Raw genomic sequence first — 26,216 nt, 5'->3', positions numbered from 1 at the left:
ACATAAAGCAATTCTAGTTAATTTGTTATCCAAAAGAGGCCCAAAATACAGTCCCTGAAGCTAGTACTTTCCCATTTTGCATTCGTTCACCGTTCCCTCATAGTGCATTCACTGCTTACTGTGCAATCAGTTTATTTCATCTCCATTGTCATTTGGAACTCAAACTGAAAGATAGCCTGACATTAATATCATGTTAGAAACAGCTAGTGTGCAAAAAATGAAGATGCATTTAATGATACAATTTATAAAAAGGGGAATTATATAAGAATCACCTAGTCCATCTGTCTGTCTATCTGTCTCTGCAATCATGTCTGGTCTATAGCTTTCTTACTGCAAAACATTGGAAGTTCCTTTTTCACACAATATTGCTTATATGACCTGAGATTGTGTCATGATCATGATCCAAGGTCATTTGGGCAAGTTGAAGGTCATTTGAAGGAAAGGTACATAATTTGTGTCATCTCATTATCTTTTTTATGGAGAAACATTGAATTCAAAGTTCCTACTTCATACAAAAATTACTTATGACCTTAAGGTGTGTTATTTGAATTTGAACCAAAGTCATTTAAAATGCAGTATCGCTCCTTTTGTATAAACTATCTTTTTTTTCCTCTTAAAGCCTGGAAAGTTTCTGATAGACACAATATTTGCCAAAGGAATGTCAGTGTTGGAATCAAAGAAATTGGTCATCCCAGAGATCAGAGAACAATGTGGAATAGATATTCCTTTGGAAAGGTACTATACTTTAATATTTACATTTTCAACTGTCTCTGTCTGTGATAACATTACGAATCAATTTTGAAGCATATAGCCAAATAATTTTATAAAAGATGAGCTACACAAAATGGACGTGTCTATTAGCATAACCGAAAAATGGTAATGGCTGCGCCACGTAGTAATGCATAACATATATATAAGTAATAATTAAGGAATAAAGAATCATTCTTTGAATATTATGAGGTGATAACTTCAGTCGGAGCATGGTCAAATCTATCATAAAGCCCTTAGGGCTTTATTGGATTTGATCACGCCCTTACCAATATTATCACCTCATATTACTCATAGAATGATTTTTTATTCCTTAATTAAGCTAAATACTCCAAAGCTCAAGGTTTTTACTGTTTCACAAGTATTAATGTTTTTAGCACTCCTGAGTTAAAAATATTGATCAGGACCAACAACGTTTTAGTGAAAAAAGCTACATAACAATATATTTTTTCTAAAGTCATAAATTTTGACATATTTTTAAGAGTTGATCTTAAAATTCTGCTTCAAATAAACTGCCTGCAGTAATCTTGATTATACTTTGGTTAACATCACCTTTTTATCAAGTAAATTTATATTCTCTCTCTCTCTCTCTCTCTCTCTCTCTTTCTCTCTCTCTCTCTCAAAATCAATTCATATTTCTTTTAAACTCTATACAATTTTTTAATTCTTTGATCTAGTGACTTGTTGATAGGTCATTTTACCTCCTCAATTTATACATATTCTTATGTTGTCTCTACCTAGTATTAACTATTGCATCACATCGCTGAACGAAGATTATAAATCATTGATAAGATAACTTCAAATTCTTTAATGGACTGTTTAGATTACTAATAAGTCAAAATTAATTAACCACTGTAGGAATTGGGTTTACCTTAAGTTGGCATGGATTGAGAATTACTATACTGTTATTTTAAAACTCAGATTTTACAAAAATAATTTCTTGTAAATTAAGACTGAAGTTCTTTCATTCTTACAATTACAATGTTTGGTGATTCGGTGATACACATGTTTGGTGATTCAAATGAATCATGTATTGCAATGATATTACATGTCTGGAAATGAGTCTGATGTAGTACATGTTGGCCATTTCAAGGTTTATGTGTCAATATATTTGTCTGATTTATGTTGAAACAGAATAATCCAGATTTGAAGAGCAATTCATTTTTATTGTAGTCGCTAGTATGCACATTGAAATATGTGAAAGTTTTGTATATATTTGTGTGACATAACTTATGCAGATGTCGACTGAGGAAGAAAACCTGGAGGAATCCTGGGACAGTGTACATTGATAGCCAAATCTATGAAGACGAAGTCCATATCTTTGCCAACTGGGAGGTCTTTTTACAGATCCTAGATGGTAATATTGCCTCCATTTCTAAAATTGGAATTATTATTGACCAGGGGTTTATTACTATGGAGGGCCCCACTTAATATAATACCCCTTTAATATTATAGTTCAGTTAATATAATAGTTTTTCAAAACAAAAAAACCATTTCTAATAAATCATTGTATTTTACATGGGTTATTATAGTAGCTTTAAAAGTGCACCCCACTTAATATAATAGAAAGATCACGACTGTCAGTTAAGTTTCGCACCTTTTTTATGGGCTAGCCCCTCATGAGTAGTTTGTATAAACACTAATTTCCCAAATCACTTTGAAATTTACGAATAGTGCTGGCCAGACAGGATTAGTCACTCCTGACTGCACATGACTTGGTACTTTACATATGCACCTGTCAAGTGACATCGCTGTATATTGAAGTTCTTTACAGTTTGAATAAGTAAATGCCTCTTTTTAAAGCGCTAAGCATAGCTCAGCGCTTTATTGTCGTTAGACTTCTACTTCCGGTGCATCGAATAACCGCCCCCTATGAGCAGAAGTTTACATCATTTAAACTGGTTAGGGAACCGGTTTCAGGAGTTTGTGCACATTATTGCACGGGCAATTGTGAATCCAATGTACGGGCTATTGTGAATGTAATGTACGGGTCTTACATACATCATTGCAGGGGCTGACACGCAGTGATTGGGAAATATAGTGCGTATACATAAGCTGAAATGTTATATACATATATCTGTTATATACATACAGAAGCTGGGTTAGCGCTTTTCAGTTCTATCAGTACTTTGATTTGTAAAATAATTAATAACAAATGGGATATTTTACATGTCTTAACATTATACATGATGTTCCATTTGATGGTTTGTACTGCTGCAGTTAAACAGCGACAAAGTCTTATATGAATATGCCTTTATTTTATATGAATAATGGGTTAAATAAATCAAAGAAATTATCAGTCACTGTGATTTTGTAGTGAAAATATGCATACCTGATGATAAATACTACATTCTACATATATAGAGTTATACATAATGTATTATATACCGTACATCATTTACATGCCCCTTGGACATACAACAATTCCACTTATTTGCACTTTCCATTCATTTTCTTTGCAGAGGTTGCACATATTGAAATGAAATTTGATATACAGGTTTATCATAACAATTTCAAGGTCATCTTCGATTTTGGTTACAATCGAGCAATTTTCGACAGAGTAATGCCCTTTTGACTCAGAAGAAAAATTCCAATATTTTGCAGTTTCTGTTAATTCTGTTCTTTAACGTTTTGGGGGTGGGTGGTTCAATTTTGACCAATGGGCAAAAAATCATAGATCTGGTTGTGAAGTAAATATGTTACTGACATAGAATTAGCTCGTTTGTTAACCCCTCATGCAGTGAATGTCTTCAGAACTACATGGAATACATGTACATTGAACGAAATTTCAAAGGTAGAGTTAAGGTCATAATTAAAAACTGCAAGCTTTCTTTGAAATGGAAGGAAGTTGTTATACCATTCAATGTTGGTCATAACATAGGTGTGTGTTAGCAAATTACCCACATACAAAGACTTTAATAATTGTGGTGGGGTTTTTATTATTCGATAAGTGTCGATATTTTGTATCCCTGAATTAATTTTCCATGACTTGTCAATTTTATGAGTTGTCGCATCGATTATTTTTTTTCAATGGATTTGACTTTTGATGAAATGTCTCAGACACGATCATCCATTGGCAACTTGATGGTCTTTTAGCTCACAGAGAGGAAGTCAGGGGGAGCTTATGTTATACCCCCGGAGTCTGCGTCCAGACCTGGTTAAAGTTTTTGTTGCAGTTCCTGTATCTAAGTTACTACTAGTCCTATCTTCACCAAACTTGCATGGATGATGCATCTGGACCTACTTATGGACTTGAAACACTTGGATTCTGAATCTGGGCCATGAATTTCAGATGCAGGAGGAGGTTAAGGTTTTTGGAACAGGTTAAAGTTTTTTGTGCAGGTGACCTTTGATAGCAATATCTAAGTTACTACTGGTCCTAACTTCACCCAACTTCTATGGATGGTGTACGTGTCTTACGATACTGATGCACCTGACAAACATGAATACTGAATCTGACCCATAGGTTTCGGATGCTGGAGGAGGTTAAGGTTTTTAGAGCAGGTGCCCTCTGATGATTATATCTTAGTTAATACTTGTCCTAACTTTACCAAAATTGCATGGATGATGCGTATTATGATACTGCTACATCTGACAGGCATAAATACTGAATCTGAGCCATAGATTTCGGATGCAGGAGAAGGTTAAGGTTTTTAGAGCGGGTGCCCTCTGATGATGATATCTTAGTTACTACTGGTCCTAACTTCACCAAAATTGCATGGGTGATGCGTCTTATGATACTGCTGCATCTGACAGGCATGAATACTGAATCTGAGCCATAGGTATCGGATGCTGGAGGAGGTAATGGTTTTAAGCAAACTAGAATGGATGATGCGTATTATGATACTGATGCACCTGACAGGCTTGAATGCTGAATCTGAGCCATAGGTTTTGGATGTGGGATTAAGTTTATTTTTTTGGAACAGGTCACATGTTTTATAGATGCTAGTATTATTTCAAATTTACATGGTTGATTTAACTATGATATAAATGAATGGCAGAGGTAGCTTCAGATGCAGAGCCTATCTCCATTATCAGGGATGCTATAAAAAATATATCTTAGTCATTACTGGTCCTGACTTCACCAAAATTGCATGGATGGTGTGTCTTATGATATTGATGCACCTGACAGGCATGAATGCTGAATCTGACCCATAGGTTTCAGATGCTGGAGGAAGTTATGGTTTTAGAGCTGGTTAAAGTTTTTAGAGCAGGTGCCCTCTCATGATCATATCTTAGTTATTACTGGTCCTTACTTCACCAAACTTGCATTGATGATGCATCTGACAGGCATGAATGCTGAATCTGAGCCATAGGTTTCGGATGCTGGTTGAGGTGTATTTTTTTTAACAGGTCACATGTTTTTTAGATAATAGCTTGCATAATTGGATTAACTATAATATAAATGAATTGCAGAGGTAGCTTCAGATGCAGAGCCTGATCTCCATTATCAAGGATGCTAAAACAATATCTTCTACCTCACTAAAACCTGCTTGAAAGATGTGTTTCTTGTTAAATGATATAAAATGATTCCTTTGATATAGTATTCTATGATATGATATACTATTGTTTTATACTATACAATATAATGTCATAATATGATAATGTATTACAGTGAAACTTCTCTAAACCGGCAGGCTACTGGACCGGACAAAAGGGCCTGTTTACAGGGGGTGCTGGTTTACTGAGGTTCAGTTAAAACTAGCCATTGTTAAGGAAATTATGTCTCTGTTTGATCCATTTATAAAAACACAAATTTTACAATACATGTATTGATATACAGGTATAATGCTTTTTGTAACTGACAATAATGAGATCTGAATTTTATTTATATTTATTGTGAAAATGAATGATGAATATTATTATAATTACAATTATAGTTGATATGTAAAAGCATTGCCAAAACATGATCACAAAGATATGTGTACAAAGTTATATGTCTTTAAAAGGCTGCTTATATCAACTTGCGTTTACATTGAAACTCTGATAAAATATTTTAGTTTTGGAAACATCTGAAATGAAATTAAAATATTTTTTGTGTGAATGTAGAATATAAAATCACAGTAGATAAAACCTTTAAAAAAAGTCTTATCAAGAATTTGTTATCTAAACAGTTTTGCCGATTGTATCATTGACTCGATTTATTGCCGAGTTCTTTACTCAGTGTAGTATAAAATAAAATACAATAACTAAATACTAGTGGAATTGATGAATAAAAAAGTAAAACAAGAATAAACACAAAAAACCCCACAATTTCCCAATCATTTAATATACCAACATTAATTAAACAACCAGTTATAAAACCATATTCAGCACGCGTAATTAACACCTATCACACTGACACTGTCGAGTCGGTATACCTGATGTTTTCAGGTTTTCCTTTTTTCACACCTTCCGTCAATTATAGGGGTGTCTCAGAAAGGGGATGCCTTATAAAGTTGACATAAAGTTGTTATAAAGTTGCCACGTCTCGATGAGCTTTGTAATCTGTGATTACCTAAGTTCTAACTTTGCTTTGTATATCGATCAACATTAATATGATAATAATCTTTTATTTCGTCTCTCTTATGTAGTTTTTTTTTTTGTGTAGGTCCAGAAGAGATGACATCCACATCACAGCTTGCTATTTTTGTTCGACGCTGGAGACCAAGCACGTATGAACTAGATCCATTTCAGGAAATCATTCTATCATCCCAGACAGTAGATGACCTGAAAGAGAAGGTACAATTTTAAAATATTATAGAATAGAGCAGGCTTGGGGTAATGCTAAATGTAATGGTAATGCATTGCAATGCATTACATGTTTTCAAAGTAATGCTAGTAATGTGTAATGCCACAAATTTAGCATTACAAGTAATGGTAATGTAATGCATTACTTTCCAAAATCTAGTGTAATGCTGGCATTACATGGCATTACCTTGCATTACTATGCTTATTTATGCATGTTCACATTAAGGTGGAATAACACATCGTCACAAAATGGCTGACCTCTCATCGAAACGACATTTCATTTTATTAAAAGGATTTTATCGAAAGCAAAATGTAACTTACTTCATAGACGAATGGATAACGTGTTGGGCCTGTGATCCGTACATCCCAAGTTCGAATCCCGCATGGGCTTTTACTATTACTTTATATATACAAGTTTGATTGAGGAAATGCTTAGGACTCATCTAATATTGAAGTTCATTCATACTTGGCTAGCCATGAACTTACGAATGTCCTGTGAGTGACCCTTACTAATGACCTGAACCAGAAGTCTTATGATGAGGGTCAAGATCAAATACTGTGCAGGAAATTTATGGCTGCATGGGCATAATGGCTCACAAGGCCAAAAAAAAATTCCTTTTTGATACAATGTTTATTTTATTCTGCACTCATATATAAATTATACCCCATGTAACGGATTTTGCCAGGGGAATAATATTTTTTACCTGTCCATCAGTCCTGGGTTTTTTTTAAGTGCAACTCCTTAAAAAACCACAGCACAGAATTTATTGAAACTTTGTAGGCATTAAGGATACAATGTGTAGATGTGCATAGTAACAGGAAATTCTCATTTCCTCATTTTTCTGGGAATTTCAGCCTCCTTTAGCTTAGAATTTTGGTCCTATATTGAATATACATTGTAGTAATAAACAGTTTATAAGCGCAACTACTCTTAACAGCTACAAGAAATTTTGTAAAACTCAATTGGTATTTAGGACAAAATGTTTAGATGTGCATACCAGGAGTTCCAATTCCTTCATTTTCTTTGAATTTTATCCCATAGGAATTCAGAATCTTGTGGTTGACAAAGAAATACATATGCAGTTTTTATCACTTTTTTTTTAAAGTTATGCCCATTATCAAGTCGTTTTGTGTATTAAATGCATACCCTGCCATTCATTATGTGTAGCATTGACAAGTAATGGTAGAGCATGGGGTATGTGAGCTTACTCGCTTTTTCTTTCATTTCTTTCAGATCTCTGTTTTAAGTGGAATTCCAGTAGAAGAGATTGAATATGCAAAGGTAATAAGATATTTTGTTTTTCATAGGTCACCTAAAAAGGATAAAAAGATTTTGTGAATGGTAAATTAATGCATGTTATCATCAATGGAAACTGATCTCATTTGTTTGTCATGTAGGGTAGAGGGACATTTCCTTGTGACGTTTCCTTGCTTGAGATTCACAATGATCTGGACTGGAGCCCTCTTGTGACCAGTCTGAACTCCTGGCCTCTGTATATCTGTGATGACGGCTGTGTACTCTACTACCGGTAAGAATAAATCAGTCATACGTTAGAAGGAAATTTCATGATGTAATCATGAGCTTATATTGGTAATCCATGATTTATTAAATTGTAAAAATATGCAGGGTGTTTTACTAACAAATATTCACCAATGAACTGGTATTATTTCATTATCAACCTCAAGATAATTTGTTTTTAAAACAACTCATGATTCTTCTGTTCAGTGGTTACAGTTTAGAATTTTACACAGAATTCTTCCAGTTGGGTATTACCTTAAAAAAATTAATATCAAGTCTTTAGACAGCTGTGGATTTTGTAAGAAAAATGTAGAAACCTAGTCCATGTTTTTTTTTCTTGTGATATTATACATACTCTGTGGAGTGAACTGAGTCTTCATATTTACAGAAAGACTTCTGAAAGGATTGGGTTTAATGTATTAAATATTATGTTCGGTGAAGCTCCATTAACATGTCATAACAAAGTTATTAATTATATTATTCTATCTATGAAACAATACTTATTTTCTTGTCTGATGTTGAACAAGGTGCCAACACTAATTGGCTTTCTTGGTCATTTAAAGATAAAATATAATGTTGAAAGATATGCTGCAATTCAAAGTTCTAAAGTGCATAAATTAGAAAAACAGTGGGATAGTTGGAAAGAAATATTTGACTTATAACTTTTCTCTTTGTCTCTTATTTGTTTTATGTTTTGTTTTTTCTTTCTTGTGTATTATGAACTTTATAACAATTTTTTTCCTTTTCCTGACTTTTTTGTTTTTTGTTGTTATTTGTTTTCACTTTTTTTTTTCAAGCAAGTAACCACTGCTTAGCGCTATTAAAAAAAGTTTATTATTTAGAATATGATGGCGAGTGTGTGAGTTGGTGTGTTTGTGTGTGGTTTTTGAGGGTGTAATTGTGTGTATGCTTGTATTTCAAAAAATAAATAAATTATAAAAAAAAAAAAAAAAACCTCAAGATAATCAGCAAATTCTGAAAGTTTTTAAATGGGATTGAATCTCAATCTTTATTTCTGATATCTCCTATCATTCATTATGCTCTAACTACTGATACATTCAAGTTACAACAATCAAGGATTTTGATATCCATGTTAAAAGTAATCAGCAGTGAAGTTGTTACCATTTTTTGTTTGAAGCATTTTTAGGATAAAAGAAATCTAAATTATGTAATTTATGATCATACCACCACTAGGGTCCAACAGGTGGGGCCAAATATGCAGAAAAGGCCTAATTTTCAAAAATCTTCTCTACTTCCACACCTTTTAAAAAAACCTAAATGCAATGTTATGATGTCCATGAAACCCTCTACCAAAATTGTGAAATTCATGACCCCTGGGTCGGGTGTTCAATATGGCATAGTAAATCTTCTCTACTCCCATATAAATTTGAAAAAAACCTAAATGCATATATATTATGATGTTTAGTATGGCCATACTAACACTGTACAAGTTCTTAGCTAAAATTTAAACTTTTTCTTTTCGTATTTCCTTATTTCTTGATATTTTTTTATAAAACCTGACACACTTTAAACTCCTTTTTTATCAAATTGTTAGATTTTATCATTATTTAGAGCCCAAAACATCTTGTTAGCCCCCACAAATTTCAATGAATTCACAGTATAGATATGTTTCATACAAACAGTCATATATTGTCAGGGGGTGCAAGATATCAGAGATATTGAAGTAAAAGTATACACCAGTACATATTTAAAGGCCGGGGCATAATCATAATTTGAGCAAAAAATTCTCAAAATTTATTTTTCCTCTTTAAATGTTTATAATGCTTTACTAAGGCATTTCTTATGTTTGACCACAATTTGAATGTCATACATTAAGATATAATGGAGTTACAGAGCTCACAATTTTTTACTATCTACATGTAAACAAGTTTTGTTCCATATGTTCTTGTTTAAAATTCACTGTAGTTAAATATAAATGTTAAAGTTCTGTTTCAAGCACATTTTTTATATATAAACACAATAAAACATTATTATTTTTATTGTCACATTCAATTTTGTTTTGAAACTAGTATGTTCTACTCAGTACTCAATGTTAACAAAATCATGGCCCCAGCTTTGTTTACATGATAAAGAATCTTGGCTCTGTATCATTTATATGCCAACAACTGACGCTTATATTTTGGTTGATATCATTTAAACACATTTATGGAGCATAATTAACATCAAAATTGAAAAAAAAAGAGAATAATATCAGCACAAATTGTTGGTTTGGGCTTCTGGTTTACATTAACCTATCAATGACATTCAGGTGGTCAATGAGATACTCAAGTTTACTAGCTATATACACTGCATATTGCTGTTCTTGAACGTTTATTTCAGTATGTCATGTTGCTTAGCATAATTGGATATCAAATTCACCTTAAAATAATGTACTAATTAAGATGAATGTTTACATTTTTAGAGACAAAACTGAAAAGCTGGCTGATTTATCAGAAGAAAGAAAGAAAGAACTACAGCAAAAGGAAAATGCAAGGTAGTTATAAATTGCAAGCTGTGATGAAGTAAACTATGGGATCAATCTTTTTTAACAGTTATTATAAGCAATAGAAAATCAAAAAAATTACGAAAGATATAATATTGAGCGTCTTACTTGAGTTCTGGTTTCAAAAAAGATACCATTCCAGACATTCCTAAAGTCAAACCCTAGCAGCAATTAAAAGGCAAACATATTTTTGTCCTGACAACTTTTGTGTGTTAAATTCTTATGCAAAAAGAGTCACTAATTTTACCAATAAACAAACCATACGTCTTCAATTTACAAAGCTATCTAGGGTGGTGAATGAATTTTAGAGGCAAATGTTGGAACAAAATCTTTTATTAAAAAGTGAAAGGAATTTTATGGATTACCGGTAGAATATTTCCACAGAATGAGTTAATGAGTCAGAAACTAGCAAAAGATTTTTGTGCACCTTAAATTTCATTTATTTTTGACTTGATATTATAAAAGTCTAGCTCTACCAACTGCTAACCCAAATTTTCCTGTAGAGCTACAGTTCTCCACATTGGGTTTGGTCATTATAAAGAAGTATTTACATTTGGTCATTAAGGTTAATGTATAATACAGGGTTCAAAATGACCTCGTGTCAGAAGGTTCAAGACTTGTAAATGAAAATGTGACTGACTAGTAAATATGTATGACACAAAATATTTTAAAAAGAAATCTGACTATACATCTTAATTTGATACAGTTTTTAGTATTTTTTTCTTTTTTTTTTGAGTAGGCACTAATCTTTGCTGACTAGTGCTTAAAAAAAAGTTAATTTGGAACCTTTGCATTATAACATTTTACATATACATTAATATGTCTTTTCAAATCTGATGAGGATCATTGTCAAATACCAGTATTCTATGTATTTTTACAAATATAATGGTGTAAATATCTTCATGTTATTTTAGAATGGCTAGAGGAACTGTGCGATCATCATACTCCCCACGAAAAGAAAGAGCTCTGAAAATCTACATGGACGAATCACCAAGTTCTTGCGTCAGCAAAAACCCTCCTGATTTAGACTAAGAACAGAGTTGTTTTTTTCATTTTGTTGTAACATTATATTGCATATTGATTGCCTAATGAGTTACACATTCATAAAAAATGTTTGTGCTCTTCATTTTTTATGTGTAATTTGATCTCATTGGTTGCATCTTTTCATGTGATTCTAAAATTAGAGACTACAATACCTATAGCTATTGAGTGATAGTAAATTAAATGATGGATATTGTGTTGACTGTAATCTAAAGAAGTATTACACTGTTGATGTTAAACAATTACAATTCAAAATTTACTTAATGTAGACAAAATAAAATGAGGTATCAAGATTTGCAATTGGATAAGATATGGACATTTGTGGCTTCCTCTTTCAAATCTGTAAAAAGAATTGTTGATTTGATTGAATAAAAAAAAATAAAAAAATAAATCAAGGTCTGAATTGGTTTTTAGCAGTGAGTGAAATGGAGAACATTAAATATAGTAGTGATTATTCGATTATTGTAGGATGCTTTTTGACAACTCTAAACATTAACAGCTGAAATCTATAGGGGAAATATTATATTTTGTAATCGTACTAGGGTTACATTCTTATCTGTGGTGTGATGATCTTAAACTCTTAGGTTGTGTTGAGTGATTTGCAGATGTATCAAAGATTACAGAACTCACCGGGATGAAGCATCACCTTTATGAAATCATCTTTATCATATTAATAGATGAAAGTCATACTAGTACATTTAGTTAATGACCTTTATTAAAATATAGCATAAAATGTGTGGTTTTACACAATTTTGTAAAATATCAGTTACAATATTGTACCAGGTTACTAGTATATGCAAAGAACTATGTATGGTTTTGGTTGAAATCTGCAGGTTATGAAATTAATGAAAATACATCAGATATTTATTGGACATCTCTACTTTATGGAAAGAGAGATTTCAATTGAATTCCATGATTTGCAAGGAACCTCTGGAAACTGCATGGAAAGTTACCCCATACCATATTGCAAGAATACAGATTTAGCCTGACAAATCACATTAAGCTAGATTTTAAATTCATTTATAGTTTTCATATTTTAGAGTATGGATAGTTAATTATAAAAATTGTAAGTTAATAAAGATCAATAGCTGACTTTCATTAATATGATAATGTGTGATTTGACACAATATATTTTATTATACTTTCGTGTTAAATACTGAAATTTGATTGGTTTAGATGCAGTTGAGAATCCGTTCTATTACCCTCAGCGTTAACAACACACCTAGCAACGGGTAACACAACGAATTGTTACGTGCGCGTAAATTATGCGCGTACTGTTCGCTGTGGATTCACGTTATTTCTATATAAAATCAGTAAATAAATCTCTAAAATTAAGACATTCAGTATAATAAAATAAATAGTGCCTGTTTGGGAGGATAACAGTTGAAATTGACACCCCTCGAAAACCATTGTCAACCTCCGCTTCGCGTCGGTTGACAATGGTTTCCTCGGGGTGTCAATTTCAACTGTTACCTCTCAAACAGGCACTATTTATATAGTATGATACCATGTGTTACAATATTGTAATAGTAATGACAGTGCCATCAGTAAGCATAGGCGTCGGAACCGGGGGGGGCTTAGCCCCCCCCCCCCCCCCCCCCCACTTTTTTTGCAAATTTATACCTTACCATTAGAAACATAGCATAATAGAGGGTTCAGCCCCCCCCCCCCCACTTTTTCTCGCAAGAAAGATTATTGTTTCTAAATTTACCTTGAAAGATTGAAAAGTTGGATTCAGAAGCATACTACCCCCCCCCCCCCCCCACGGATTAGGAATTTCATGATTTTGAAAGAAAAAATTGGAAGTATAGGTATATCCCCCCCCCCCCCCCACGGATTAGGATTTCCATGATTTTGGGAATTACTTTTTTCTCAATATTTCAGAGGATTAGTCTAGCCCCCCCCCCCCTTTCAATGGTATCAGGAGAAAACGTACCCAAGAGAAAACGTACCCAGGAGAAAACGTACCCAATTACTAGGGTACGTTTTCTCCAAGAGAGAACGTACCCAGGAACGTTTTCTCTTGGAGAAAACGTACCCTATAAAAATAATAAACATAAAGTTAAATAGTTTTTTAAATTAAAATAACTAATTTACTGCATAAATATAGAAGAATATATGAATTTGAGAGATATTTTAATCAAAAAATAATAATTCTTATATATGTATCGGTTGAATATTTGAAGGATTTGGACATGTCAGTTAGTTTTAAATACTACTTTAATGCATATTTTAATGAATAAATATAGAAGAATATACAAATTTTATAAATATCTTAAATTATATATCCCGTAAGGGTTTTCTTATATTTGTGATCGATTAAATATCTAAAGAACTTGAACATGATTTGAGCTCAAAATTTTCAACTAAATATTTCATAAGTTTAACGGTTGATAAATTCACCATGTTTGTTATAAGTATTCTGCTTTAAATATTAGTAATTTCAATGTAATAAGACCTTCGAGACTTTTAAAGTTGTGTCAATTCAAGGGACATTTTAACAATGAAAAAAAAAATCAACAGTTATTCATTTAGATGACGTACAGTGTATAATATATCGAAGAAAAACAAACAAACAACGCGCTATCGACTTCTCAATTTTTTTTTCTCGAGATACTCATATTTAATTAAGTTCTCCAAATTATATTGCAATCAAAACTATTATGTCGATCTATAATTTTTTAACGATTTCATTGATGGATTAATTGCCGACTAATTAAACTGCTCAGGCGAAGTCTGTGCATTTGTATACATAACACAATTGTCAAATTAATTAATGTACGTAGTTATATAAAAACAAAAGCAACAATTAAATGATACAAATGTTTATTGCAAAATTTATTTTATTGCATCCCAGAATATCTATTAAAACTGTTATTTATGATTTTTATAGGGTACTCTCTTGGAGAAAACGTACCCTAGGATTTGGGTACGTTTTCTCCTGGGTACGTTTTCTCCTGGGTACGTTTTCTCCAGCATTCCTTTCAATTTGCTTCCGACGCCAGTGGTAAGTCGTTGATTTTTAACCAATACATTATTTTAACTTATTTATTTTGAAGATATTGTAGAAAAAAGGTAAATTAGCTGTTTTGTTTACAAACAATTCTATAAAAGTTAAGATCTCATGTTTTTGGTTTTATCTATCTCATCATTAAAATAGACAACAAATGCTTATAAGAAATGTTTTTAAAAAGTTGTATTATCTCCTAAATCTGAATAAATGTATTTTTCAAAATCGACACAAATTGTTATATATTTCTCTATCTATTCAAGTGATACGGATATTTAAAGGTCCTTTCCACGTCGGGGAATATTCCTGCTCTTTTGCGACACTCTCTTTATGTACTATTTTGTGGTTTGATGATTTATTTTTGCGTTTATCTGTCTTGTTCAACAATCAATCATTTTTTATCTTTTACATGCATTTTCAAATAAAAAAGATATTCTTGGTATTTATCATAATATTGATTTAAATTTATTATTTAGTAGTGATAAATCTATATTCAACTAGCTATTGCCCTAGCTCATGAGCTGATCAAAGGTTGGTGGGATGGGGTTGGATGTGGAAGCAATATTTCCCTGACACTCCCTCTAGATACGCGTATGCAGCTATCATGCGTGCGCTCTTTAAGGTCAAGATCCAGTAAATGAAAGTTGCGTAAAGGTTTATAAGATTTAATACAATGTATAGAGATTCTTTCAAAGGTGCTGCATAACAATAGCTTTGTTTGATACGGTATACCGGGGCTAAATTTTTGGTAAACACAATAAAAAATCAAATTTTAACTGTCATTTTCAATGAAGCATGAAGGAAATAAGGAACAAAGAGGTATAGCGCCTTTTCCCATTCTGTTTTGACGGAAAGTACCTGTTACTAAAAATAGCTTCAGGTACCTAGCTGTCGCAATATAATTTCGAAACCTGGATACACTGTACTAATTTTATAATGGTGTCTGTAACAACTGATTTGTCATAAATTCGGGAAACTCTGTGTATAACACTTGTTGATATTCTGAACCGTGACAAGTTCAAGCAAAATGCAATGGATCTAAGTGTAAATAGAGCACATGTATAGTGTTAATGAAGAGATCTGTTTATATTGGGTATGCTCAATATGACATACTCAGATTGATTAAACAAGATAATTTTAAAACACCCAGAAGATTAGATACGTGTAACTTAATTCTCTATTCTGTTCATGTTTCAATTTAAGTGGAAAAAAAATCACTACTTAGTGGGTTCGATCAAGCGACCACAAAATCAAAAAGACATCCACGTTACCACTAGGCCATGCATCTAACATTTTCAGCAGATGCATTGTCAATATATATGGCTATATACATGATTGTATTAGAAAAGACACTAATTAAAATATTTGTATAATTTTCAATACAAAGACCACGTTAAACCAAAATTAATTCAATGTAAACGTGGACTACAATACCTGTATAACATAATTTTAATCGGATGTCTTTGGTTTAGAGTGGTTCAAATAGTCAAATATCCAATTTGTTATCGTATACTAATCACTTTCCTATATATCCCTAACAAAACTTAAATATTTTAAACTTGTATCATGTACATGTAATTCATATAGTCAGTAAGTTTTAAAAAGCATTACATATACAACATTTTTGCAATAATCTTTCTTGTTTGAAGAAATTAATGAAATTCTTCATTACCATATTGATGTTTAAAATTAAATTCAAGAACATGGATGTCAATTATTATGTAAAATTTAATGTGCTTTTATGCAAGTTATATTGTAACATGAAATAATAAAAATATCAATTGTGAGTATATTATGAAAACCCAAATATTAAAAAATTTATCGAGCCCATGAATACTTTTAATGTAGAAAAACTTGTCAAGGTTTATTAAGAAAATTTTCAAAGTCCGTTCTTCCAGAAACCAACTTTACCAACCTAATGTATTGTAAACTTAACCTTTTTTATCATTATTACTCCTACCGTACATGTGATCCTTGACAGTTTTTGTGTACATTTGTATATACTGATTTTGAACCTCAAATACCAGTGAACTGGTTTTGAGTGAATAAATTATTGTCAATAGCCCTCACAGGAACTGTGATATAGACTATAGCAATTCAGCAATTATCTCACCTGGTCAAATTCCCGTTTCGCACACTTTTTTCGATACCTAATTTTCAAATGTGTGCAAAACGGGAACAAACCATGGGTGTAATTTGTGTTGTGGTAGCAATTAGAGTCTGCTTTCAGTCAAAGATTTTACCTGGATTTTTACCTGTGTTTTATCATCGCCTTAACGATGAAACAAGAGGAATACAGATATTTTGTTGTGTTTAAATCTAATAACTAACAACTATCACCATTTTTTTTTCATTTGATAAAATAAAGATAATATTTTAGTCTTAAATTTCCGCTCACTGATAAGAAAAATAATGATTCAATGATTTGACTTACATTTTTAATGAATGGTCAGACCACGCTCCAGTTAAATTGTGTATTCATAATGTTAAAAGCTATCAACAATATAACAATGAAAACATTTTCTGTAGTAATGTAACGGCTGGCAGTGTATTTAGATGGAATGAGGAAGCTTTTGAGTCCATGAGATGTATTTTACACATTAAAGACAGTCTTTTTGAGAAAATGGACTGTGGGATCCTTAGTATAGATCAGGTTGTGAATAATTTTACTAGTATATTAAACAGTGTTTTTATGCCTATTTGTAGTGTATCTAACTTTCCTTGTGGTTCGTCTTTTAACAACTATGTCTTCTAGTAGTAATAAGCCATGGTTCGATGACAAGTGTAAAGAACTCCGCAAAGTATATATAAAAGCTCCTTACGTATTTCTAATCGGGAAAGGTCTGTTCAAAATCGTATCACTTTATGTGAAAACAAAGGTGTCTACAAAAAGCATTTACTTGGAACTAGAAAGAGGTTTGTCAGACACGAAGGTAATAAACTCAACTATTTAAGAAAACACAATCCAAAACAGTTTTGCAAAATTTTAATAAAAGAAAAACAATTAATAGCACTTTAGATTTAGATGCTTTTTATCAACATTTTAAGAGTGTTTGTAACGTGGATGAAAATAATGTAGACATTGAAAGTCAATTTACTGTGCAGGCAAGCACTGATGATAAAGCTACAGACGAAGAGGAATTACTTTCTTTATTTTAAAAAAAATGAAAAAAAAATGTGGTAAAGCTGCTGGAACAGATCATCTGTTAAATGAATATTTGGTTAAATTTAAAGAGTTTTTCTACCTATTACGTGATACAGACTGTGATTTTGTGATCCTAAGCGAGCACAAACTTCCTCAAATGTATTCTAACTACTTAGACAGTGTAGACAACAAGTATTTTTCATTCACAAAGTGTGAATCTCAAATCAGTAATGAATTGCATGGGAAATCTGGTGTATCAATTATGATAAAAAAGTCATTCTTGTTTAGTGTTAAAGAAATAGAAGTTAATTCTTCTAGAATTGTTGCAATAGAATGTAAAGTTAACACCAACGAACTCTTGTACATAGTAGGGGCTTACCTTCCCCCAGAAAACAACATTGAAGCATATAAAGATCAATTGTCGATATTACAAGATTTTTATAATTATTATTCACGATATGGTCATATTGTAGTAGCTGGTGACTTTAATGCAAGTTGTTTGGAGGTAGACATCGGAAGATGCAATTTGTACAAATCAAGGGAGCTTAAAAATTTTGTAAAAGAAAACCATCTTAATCATATGTTAAGGAATGATAAAGCGCCCAAATGTAATCACACATTTACGAGTACAGAAACTATGTTAGATTATGTATTCTCAGATGCGCATATGTACATGTCACTCAGTTCTTATGAAATCCTTGCCGAAGGGACGTTCTCAAGCACGTCTGACCACCTTCCCGTTTTGGCTGTGTACAATATACAAAGCAATCAACATCATCTCATTGAATTTACTAGCAAAACTCCAGCATGGCACAAAATATCAAATGAATCCAAACAAGCCTATGAAAGAGAGGTCACTCACCAGTTAGATAATATAATGGGGAATAATGTACCAGAAACCCACCCCGAAATTAACGAATTCTGTATGGCATTCGTTAAATGTATAACAGCAAGTGCGAATACTGTCGTTCCCAGGTCTAAATTTAACCCCCACTGTAAGTATGGGCAGCGGAAAGGGCAAAAAATACATTTTTACAAAATCAACGACAAACTAAATTCAGCAATCTAAAATAATATTATCAATGACCATAAATGCAAAACAAACAGTCTTCTTTGCAAAATAAATGTACATAAAAATCAACCAAAGATATCTAAATACAAATCAAACACAAAAAGTAAAACCAACAAACATAAATGTAAAACGAACATACATCAACATGAAACAAGCGGACGCACAAATAAACGCCAGGTGGCGTTTTTTGGGAAGCAATATACGTCATCGATTATTGGAATCCGGGATGGTTCGCACCTATTCTGTTTCGCCCTGAGATGTTTCCCACGTCAATGTTTCGCACCTGCCTCGGAGCAAAACATCTGACTGTATTATAATGTAATGTAATGGAGTGTTGATGTAAATAAAAATGTACATGTATATATAGTTAGCATAGATCTATTTTGGGGACCATTAAATACATAAATTACCGGTATCTGCTTGAACTTTACATTACCCAACTGCATCCACTATTTAACTACGATTTTTACCAGTCTTATTCTTATAGCAAAAGTGGGGTTAAATATTATTTCCATTCCCATTTATTTATTATGATTTATTTAAAATTATCAATAATATTTTAATGACCTGTTTATACTCGTACATTTGTTCCAAATTTCATATTCGGATGAAAACATATGTATAATCAAATATTGTACAGTCTTATATAAAAAAAAGTCATTTATTTGTTACCCATAAACATGATGATATACAAATATCTGGAAATAAAAAACATTTTTAAAATGCTACAAGACATATGTACATTGTGAATTAAAATTAAGTGCATGTATCAGAATACTTCAAGCTTATCGACACATACATGTAGGCTTCGGAACCGGGGGGGGGGTGGGGATGGCTTTTTGCAAAGTTAGTCCTAACCATTAGGTAAATAGCAGAATAGACGGTTCAGCCCCCCCCCCCCCCACTTTTTCTCGCAGGAAATATAATTGTTCCTTAATATACCTTGAAAGATTGAGTCTGGAGTCTTAGGCATACTAGCCCCCCCCCCCCACCCCCCACCCCCACCACGGATTAAGATTTTCATGATTTGGGGGAAAATATTTTTAATGTAGGTTAGATTTTTTCTTTTGGAAGCATAGGTTTACTCCCCCCCCCCCCCCCCCCCCCCCCCCCACCCTCACCCTCCTCCCCCACGGATTAGGATTTTTATGATTTTGGGAATTAGGTTTTTTTCTCTCAATATTTCTGAGGATCAGTCTAGCCCCCCCCCTCCCCCCCTCCCCCCCCCCCTTTGTCAGTCATTTGTTGCATTTCGTATCACTTTAATTTTACTGGGTGGAAGTAATGCAAAATTTACAACTTGACATCTTTGTAAATTTTGTATTTACTGCCATCCGGTAAATAAACAATTTATAGAATAAAAAAAAGTCGGATAAAAATAAAATATTTAACGAGTTTGAATGGATAATTCCATAAAAAATGGATACAGGGGAGGGGGCGGGGGTGGGTAATGTAAAGTTCAAGCTGATAATTTATGTAATTAAATGATCCCCAAAACAGAGCTATGCTAACAATATAATATTTTACATTTGTAAACATTCCCAAATTTTTCATTATAAAAATACAGGTAATTCTCAAGTGAAAGACAGGCTATAAATGTTATTACAACACAGTTCACACCTCTTGTTCTTAACCATATAAAACGACATGGCTTAATAAAATTAGTAAATAAAAATCCTAATCAAGCAAGAACGCTCTCTTGGCCGTGCATGAATAAAGACAAGCACTGTTTCAATAGTTTTTTTTAAAAACATATTTCAATTCTTGTATAGGTAATAATTAATTTCAGAGGAATGATAATACGAGAAAAATATCTAAATTCAGTGAGATGTTTCGCTCCGAGGCAGGTGCGAAACATCTCAGGGCGAAACAAAACAGGTGCGAACCATCCCGGATTCCAATAATCGATGACGTATATATTGCTTCCCAAAAAACGCCACCTGGCGTTTATTTGTGCGTCCGCTTGTTTCATGTTGATGTATGTTCGTTTTACATTTATGTCTGTTGGTTTTACTTTTTGTGTTTGATTTGTATTTAAATACCTTTGGTTGATTTTTATGTACATTTATTTTGCAAAGAAGACTGTTGGTTTTGCATTTATGGTCATTGATAATATTATTTTAGATTGCTGAATTTAGTTTATCGTTGAGTTTGTAAAAAAGTATTTTTTGCCCTTTCCGCTGCCCATATGTAAGCCCTACTGGACAGGGGAGGTCAAGGAAGCTCATGCCCAAGAACGGAGAATGAGGGTCATTTGGGTTAGGGAAGGGAGACCCCGGAGGATGCATCACACATCGTACTTTAACTATAAGCGCGCTAAAAGGCGTTTTCGTAAATGCCAGTCACTAGCATTGGAGCAGTATATCAAGAAAACCTATACCGACATAGATAACGCAGCCGGCTGCGACACTCGACTGTTTTGGAAACTGATTAGCAAACAACGACCCCGCAAAAGCAGGGTGTATCCGGAAATTCAGTACGGTGGTATAACTGCAAATACCCCCCAAAGTGTGTCCGATTTATTTGGAACGTACTTAGAAAATGTATATACCCCTCAAAACAATGGTATCTATGACGAAGAAAATTTTCTGTACATAAATAAATTATATGATGACGTTAAATCTGATAACGAATGTGACAAACGTCTCGAATACGACGTTTCCGTATCGGAAGTAGACCAAGCCGTTAAATCCCTTAAACTTCGTAAAGCGCGGGGAATTGATGGTATTCAAGCAGAGCATCTAAAATTTGGGGGCAATAAAGTAATCTTTAACTTATGCAAATTGTTCAATGGAATTATCAAATGCGGGGCGATACCCAGTGAGTGGAAAAAAGGTATTGTTGTCCCAATATATAAAGGAGACAATAAAACAAAAAACTCCCCAGATAGCTACCGACCAGTATCATTGTTGTCGTGTCTGTTAAAGGTTTTTGAAAAAATACTGCACAATAGAATTTCGGACGTAATAACTAGCGAAATTAGGTTCCCAAACCCCCAGCAGCAAGGGTTTCAGAAGGATTTGAGTTGCATTACCGCAGGTTTTAATTTACAAGAGACTATATGTCATTACAATGACCACGGTAGTTCTGTATATGTGGCATTTTTAGATTGTAAAAAAGCTTATGACACAGTTTGGAGAAAAGCGCTCATGTTTAAACTTCACAAATTGGGATTAAAGGGCAAGATATGGAAAATAATAGACGATTGTCATATCAATAATGAAAGCACAGTAGCTGTGAATGGCACAATTTCTGAATGGTTTAAAATTAGACAAGGTGTTCGTCAAGGAGGTGTATTGTCTGGATTTTTATATTGTGTGTTTATCAATGATTTATTGAATTGTTTAGAAAATGTAAGCAGTAACTTTGGTGTTTACAATGTAAAATCAACAAACCCAGCATTAGCCGACGATATTGCATGTTTAAGTTTAAGTCCGACGGGCTTACAAAAGATGCTAAACGTTGCATATAGATATTCATGTTTATGGCGCTTTTCCTTTAATGCGCAAAAATCTAGCGTTGTTAGGTTTGGTAAGGGAAGGCCCCCAACGCAGCATGCCTGGAAATTAGGAGAGGAGGACATCTCAATCAACGATAGCTACAAACATTTAGGTATTATCCAACACTCTCAATTCAAGTCTGGTGGGCGAACAACGGAAAGCTGTAACAAAGGCAGGAAAGCATACTTCGCAATACGGAACGACCTGTCTCATAATACGAACCCTCTAACTCTTGTTGGACTCTACCAAAAAATAGTATTACCTACTGTATTGTATGGATGTGAACTGTGGAACAATTTAAAGCAAACAGATTTACAAGTTTTAAATAAATTTCAACATTTCGTGATAAAAGACATCCAAGGTCTAAAAATCTCAACAAGGTCAGATATGTGTGAGAGTATGCTTGGACTACATCCCATCGTTTCGGAAATAGATAAAAGAAAATTAGCCTTTTTTGGAAAACTGTGCAAGCTTGATATTAACTGTCTGACGAAAAATATTTTCTTACTTAGATTATGTGACTTTTTACAGGACGGCAACAAACCATTTTCCGGATTTCTAAAGGATATTTACGAAATTCTAGCCAAATATAATTTACTTCAATATTTACATTTATTTCTTGAAGCTGGCAATTTCCCTGAAAAAAAGGATTGGAAAACTATAGTTAAAAAGTCGATTCATAATCACCATACTGAGGAATGGAGAAGTCGCACGGAAAATGACCCAGATTTCCGAATGTTTAAAGTTTTTCACAATACAGTCTCTCCTATCAGACTCTGGAAATTTGAATTTTCATTCGATGAAGTTCCATTTATTAGATTACTAGCGAAACTCTGGACCATTCCACCCATGTATATAGACCAAAACTGCAGAATATGTCAATGCACTTACAACAACCAATTTCAGCATGCTGCATTGGGGTGTCCATCCACAGCTTTTGTTAGGAATTCGTTTTACAACAGTTTAATCAATAATTTTGATGTCCATTTATATGTAGAGCTTTCACAGCTAAGAGATGAAGTTTTATACTATATTTTGCTCGGGGGATTTGAACCCACAACATTATTTGATAAAGAAAACAAGAAAAAATTTATTTGCAGTTGCGCAAAATTTGTATGTAGTGCAGCAGCATGCTACAATAGAGCTCTATTATTCTTAGAGCAAATGTAACAATTTATAAATATTTTCCTTACTATATATGTATATACGTTGTCTTCACAATTATTTCCTATTTTTGTACGATTGACTGATTTTCTTTATATATTGTAAATTACAACATGAAATCTCCGCAAGGGGGAAATAAAGATTGAATGAACTAGTATATTAAACAGTGTTTTTATGCCTATTTGTAGTGTATCTAACTTTCCTTGTGGTTCGTCTTATAACAACTATGTCTTCTAGTAGTAATAAGCCATGGTTCGATGACAAGTGTAAAGAACTCCGCAAAGTATATATAAAAGCTCCTTACGTATTTCTAATCGGGAAAGGTCTGTTCAAAATCGTATCACTTTATGTGAAAACAAAGGTGTCTACAAAAAGCATTTACTTGGAACTAGAAAGAGGTTTGTCAGACACGAAGGTAATAAACTCAACTATTTAAGAAAACACAATCCAAAACAGTTTTGCAAAATTTTAATAAAAGAAAAACAATTAATAGCACTTTAGATTTAGATGCTTTTTATCAACATTTTAAGAGTGTTTGTAACGTGGATGAAAATAATGTAGACATTGAAAGTCAATTTACTGTGCAGGCAAGCACTGATGATAAAGCTACAGACGAAGAGGAATTACTTTCTTTATTTAAAAAAAATGAAAAAAAATGTGGTAAAGCTGCTGGAACAGATCATCTGTTAAATGAATATTTGGTTAAATTTAAAGAGTTTTTCTACCAGTTTTAGTTAATAGACTTTTTAATAAAAATTTGGATGCAGGTACTATGGTACTTTTCCAAGGAGCTGGTCCGTGGGTGTAATAATTCCACTTTTTAAAAAAGGTAACACCAATGATGTAAACAGTTACAGGGGAATAACTCTGGTTAGTAGTCTTGCCAAAGTATTTAGTTCACACAAGCTTTTGTAAAAGAATTTTAAAAGTAAAAAAATGTACGTCAAGCTTCATGGTTTATTCAGAGTTAGAGCTGATGAATGTAAATGCTGACATCTTAAACGTGCATCGGTTAATCTATTTTGTGAAATATCATGATATTGCTTGTCCCATTGTCTACACTGTTTCGGAAAATTCAACTTTTTAAACCTTAGATGACCTTTTAAACCTTAAAAATAATTTTGTTTCAAGGAGGTCGTTTTGCGTGAAATCAGCCACATATGTCTGTGTAACCATTTTCAGTTTTTTATGATGTTCTTACAAATGTTGATACAAACTTTCCAGGTAAAATTCCACACTGCTTTATATACAACGTTGCAAGCAAAAAAAAAAATAAAAATAAAGAATTACATCAAATTCTGTTACTTTGATTTTTCCATTTTATCTGCAACTCTTTATGGAAATTGGCATGGGAACTGCAGCACCTTCTTTGCATTTTTCCATACCTTTGATATCACCAGGATTTAAATCAAGGACAAATTTCCAGGCGGGAACCGCCTCTTGTAATGATTTATTAACGTCCGCTGTCCTTCAAGACTGCTCAAACCAATGCGCGGTCCTTGGTATTGCCACGTGTGCAGTGAGGTCGACCGTGCAGTGAGCGACACACGGTGTCTTCCTACGTGGCCAAAATTCTGAAATTGACACAAGTGACTGGTTTTGGTTAGATGGGTATGGTGTTCAGGTAAAGGGGGGGGGGGGGGAGAACAAAAGAAATTAATTACAGGTGACCTATAGTCTGTTTTAGAATGACCCCAACTACTTAAAATCTGACACATAACTAATTAAAAGTGTGATGTTCTAGTTGAATTCAATTAAATTCAATTTATTCTCTTAAACCATTAACATACAATGGTACATGAGGTACAATTACACCATATTTGCATCAAATTGTGATGTCAAGGGTCTAATAAATTATATATAATATTATAATACAACATAGTAATACATGTGCCAATAAGCATGAATAAGAAGAATAAAGTTGTAATTTACAAGTACATATATTGCATGCATAGGTAAGATGTTTACAGTATATGTACCCTTCTTCTACTTTATGAAATTCACTGGTCCTGTAAATCAGTGATACAAGCTACAAGAAAGAGCAATATGGCTACATGTTGAAATTACATGTATTTTGCATTCTGTAATATTCTCTTTTGCAAGAAGATGATTTTATTGTGAAGATATATTTAATTTATTGTTTCGATGTCCATACCATTCTTTGTGAATTGTGAGCACTGTACGTACGGTATAAATAGGTATTATATTAAAAAAAACACACACACAGATTGTGCATTGTTTTAATAAAGCGGAGGAGGCATTCTATTCTGATTGTAAACCCATATGGGACAGAAAAAACTCCTATGATTGTTGTTAAATCATAATTTTTCCATTGCAAGAGCAATCTTATAAATCTTATAGTGAGCTTTTCAAACCAAATATTTGTGGCTGGTGTCACATGTACATGAATTGTCATAAAACTAAACAAAATGGTGTATAAATTAATCAAGATCAAGTCCCGTTCATGTGTAAATACATGTACTGTCATTTTATATATTACTAGTAATTGTGATAAATTGTCAGTTCGGTACATATATTAGGCATACATATAATAAAACTGATAAAAATTAAGCTCACTGATTGCAAACATATTTCACAAAAAAAGAACTTATTTGATTAATTAATTGAGTACTCTTAATATGCTCATGTAATTTCTACATACAATATACTACAAACTTTGTAATGATCAAATTTTAATTCGGTGTCTAAAATGTTATTAAAACATGACAAACACAAGAATTGCATGAAGCAAACGTTTATTTTG

At 32.9% G+C, this 26,216-nt stretch overlaps 1 protein-coding gene across 1 annotated transcript in view; it reads left to right on the top strand.

Moving 5' to 3' along the window:
- The window catches only part of LOC105317114 (ubiquitin carboxyl-terminal hydrolase 47), an 81,816-nt gene extending 69,864 nt beyond the window's left edge, over positions 1-11,952 (top strand). Inside the window, exons 28-34 of the mRNA XM_066070485.1 lie at positions 620-735; positions 2,007-2,125; positions 6,359-6,489; positions 7,733-7,780; positions 7,897-8,027; positions 10,440-10,511; positions 11,435-11,952. Coding sequence (XP_065926557.1) covers positions 620-735; positions 2,007-2,125; positions 6,359-6,489; positions 7,733-7,780; positions 7,897-8,027; positions 10,440-10,511; positions 11,435-11,552 — 735 coding nt within the window. The 3' untranslated portion in view covers positions 11,553-11,952. The remainder of the gene's footprint in view (positions 1-619; positions 736-2,006; positions 2,126-6,358; positions 6,490-7,732; positions 7,781-7,896; positions 8,028-10,439; positions 10,512-11,434) is intronic.
- The last annotated feature ends 14,264 nt before the right edge of the window (positions 11,953-26,216 follow it).

The sequence above is a fragment of the Magallana gigas genome, chromosome 9, assembly GCF_963853765.1.
Source record: "Magallana gigas chromosome 9, xbMagGiga1.1, whole genome shotgun sequence".
In the NCBI taxonomy this organism is placed as follows: domain Eukaryota; kingdom Metazoa; phylum Mollusca; class Bivalvia; order Ostreida; family Ostreidae; genus Magallana; species Magallana gigas.
This window is presented reverse-complemented; position numbering and strand designations above follow the sequence as displayed.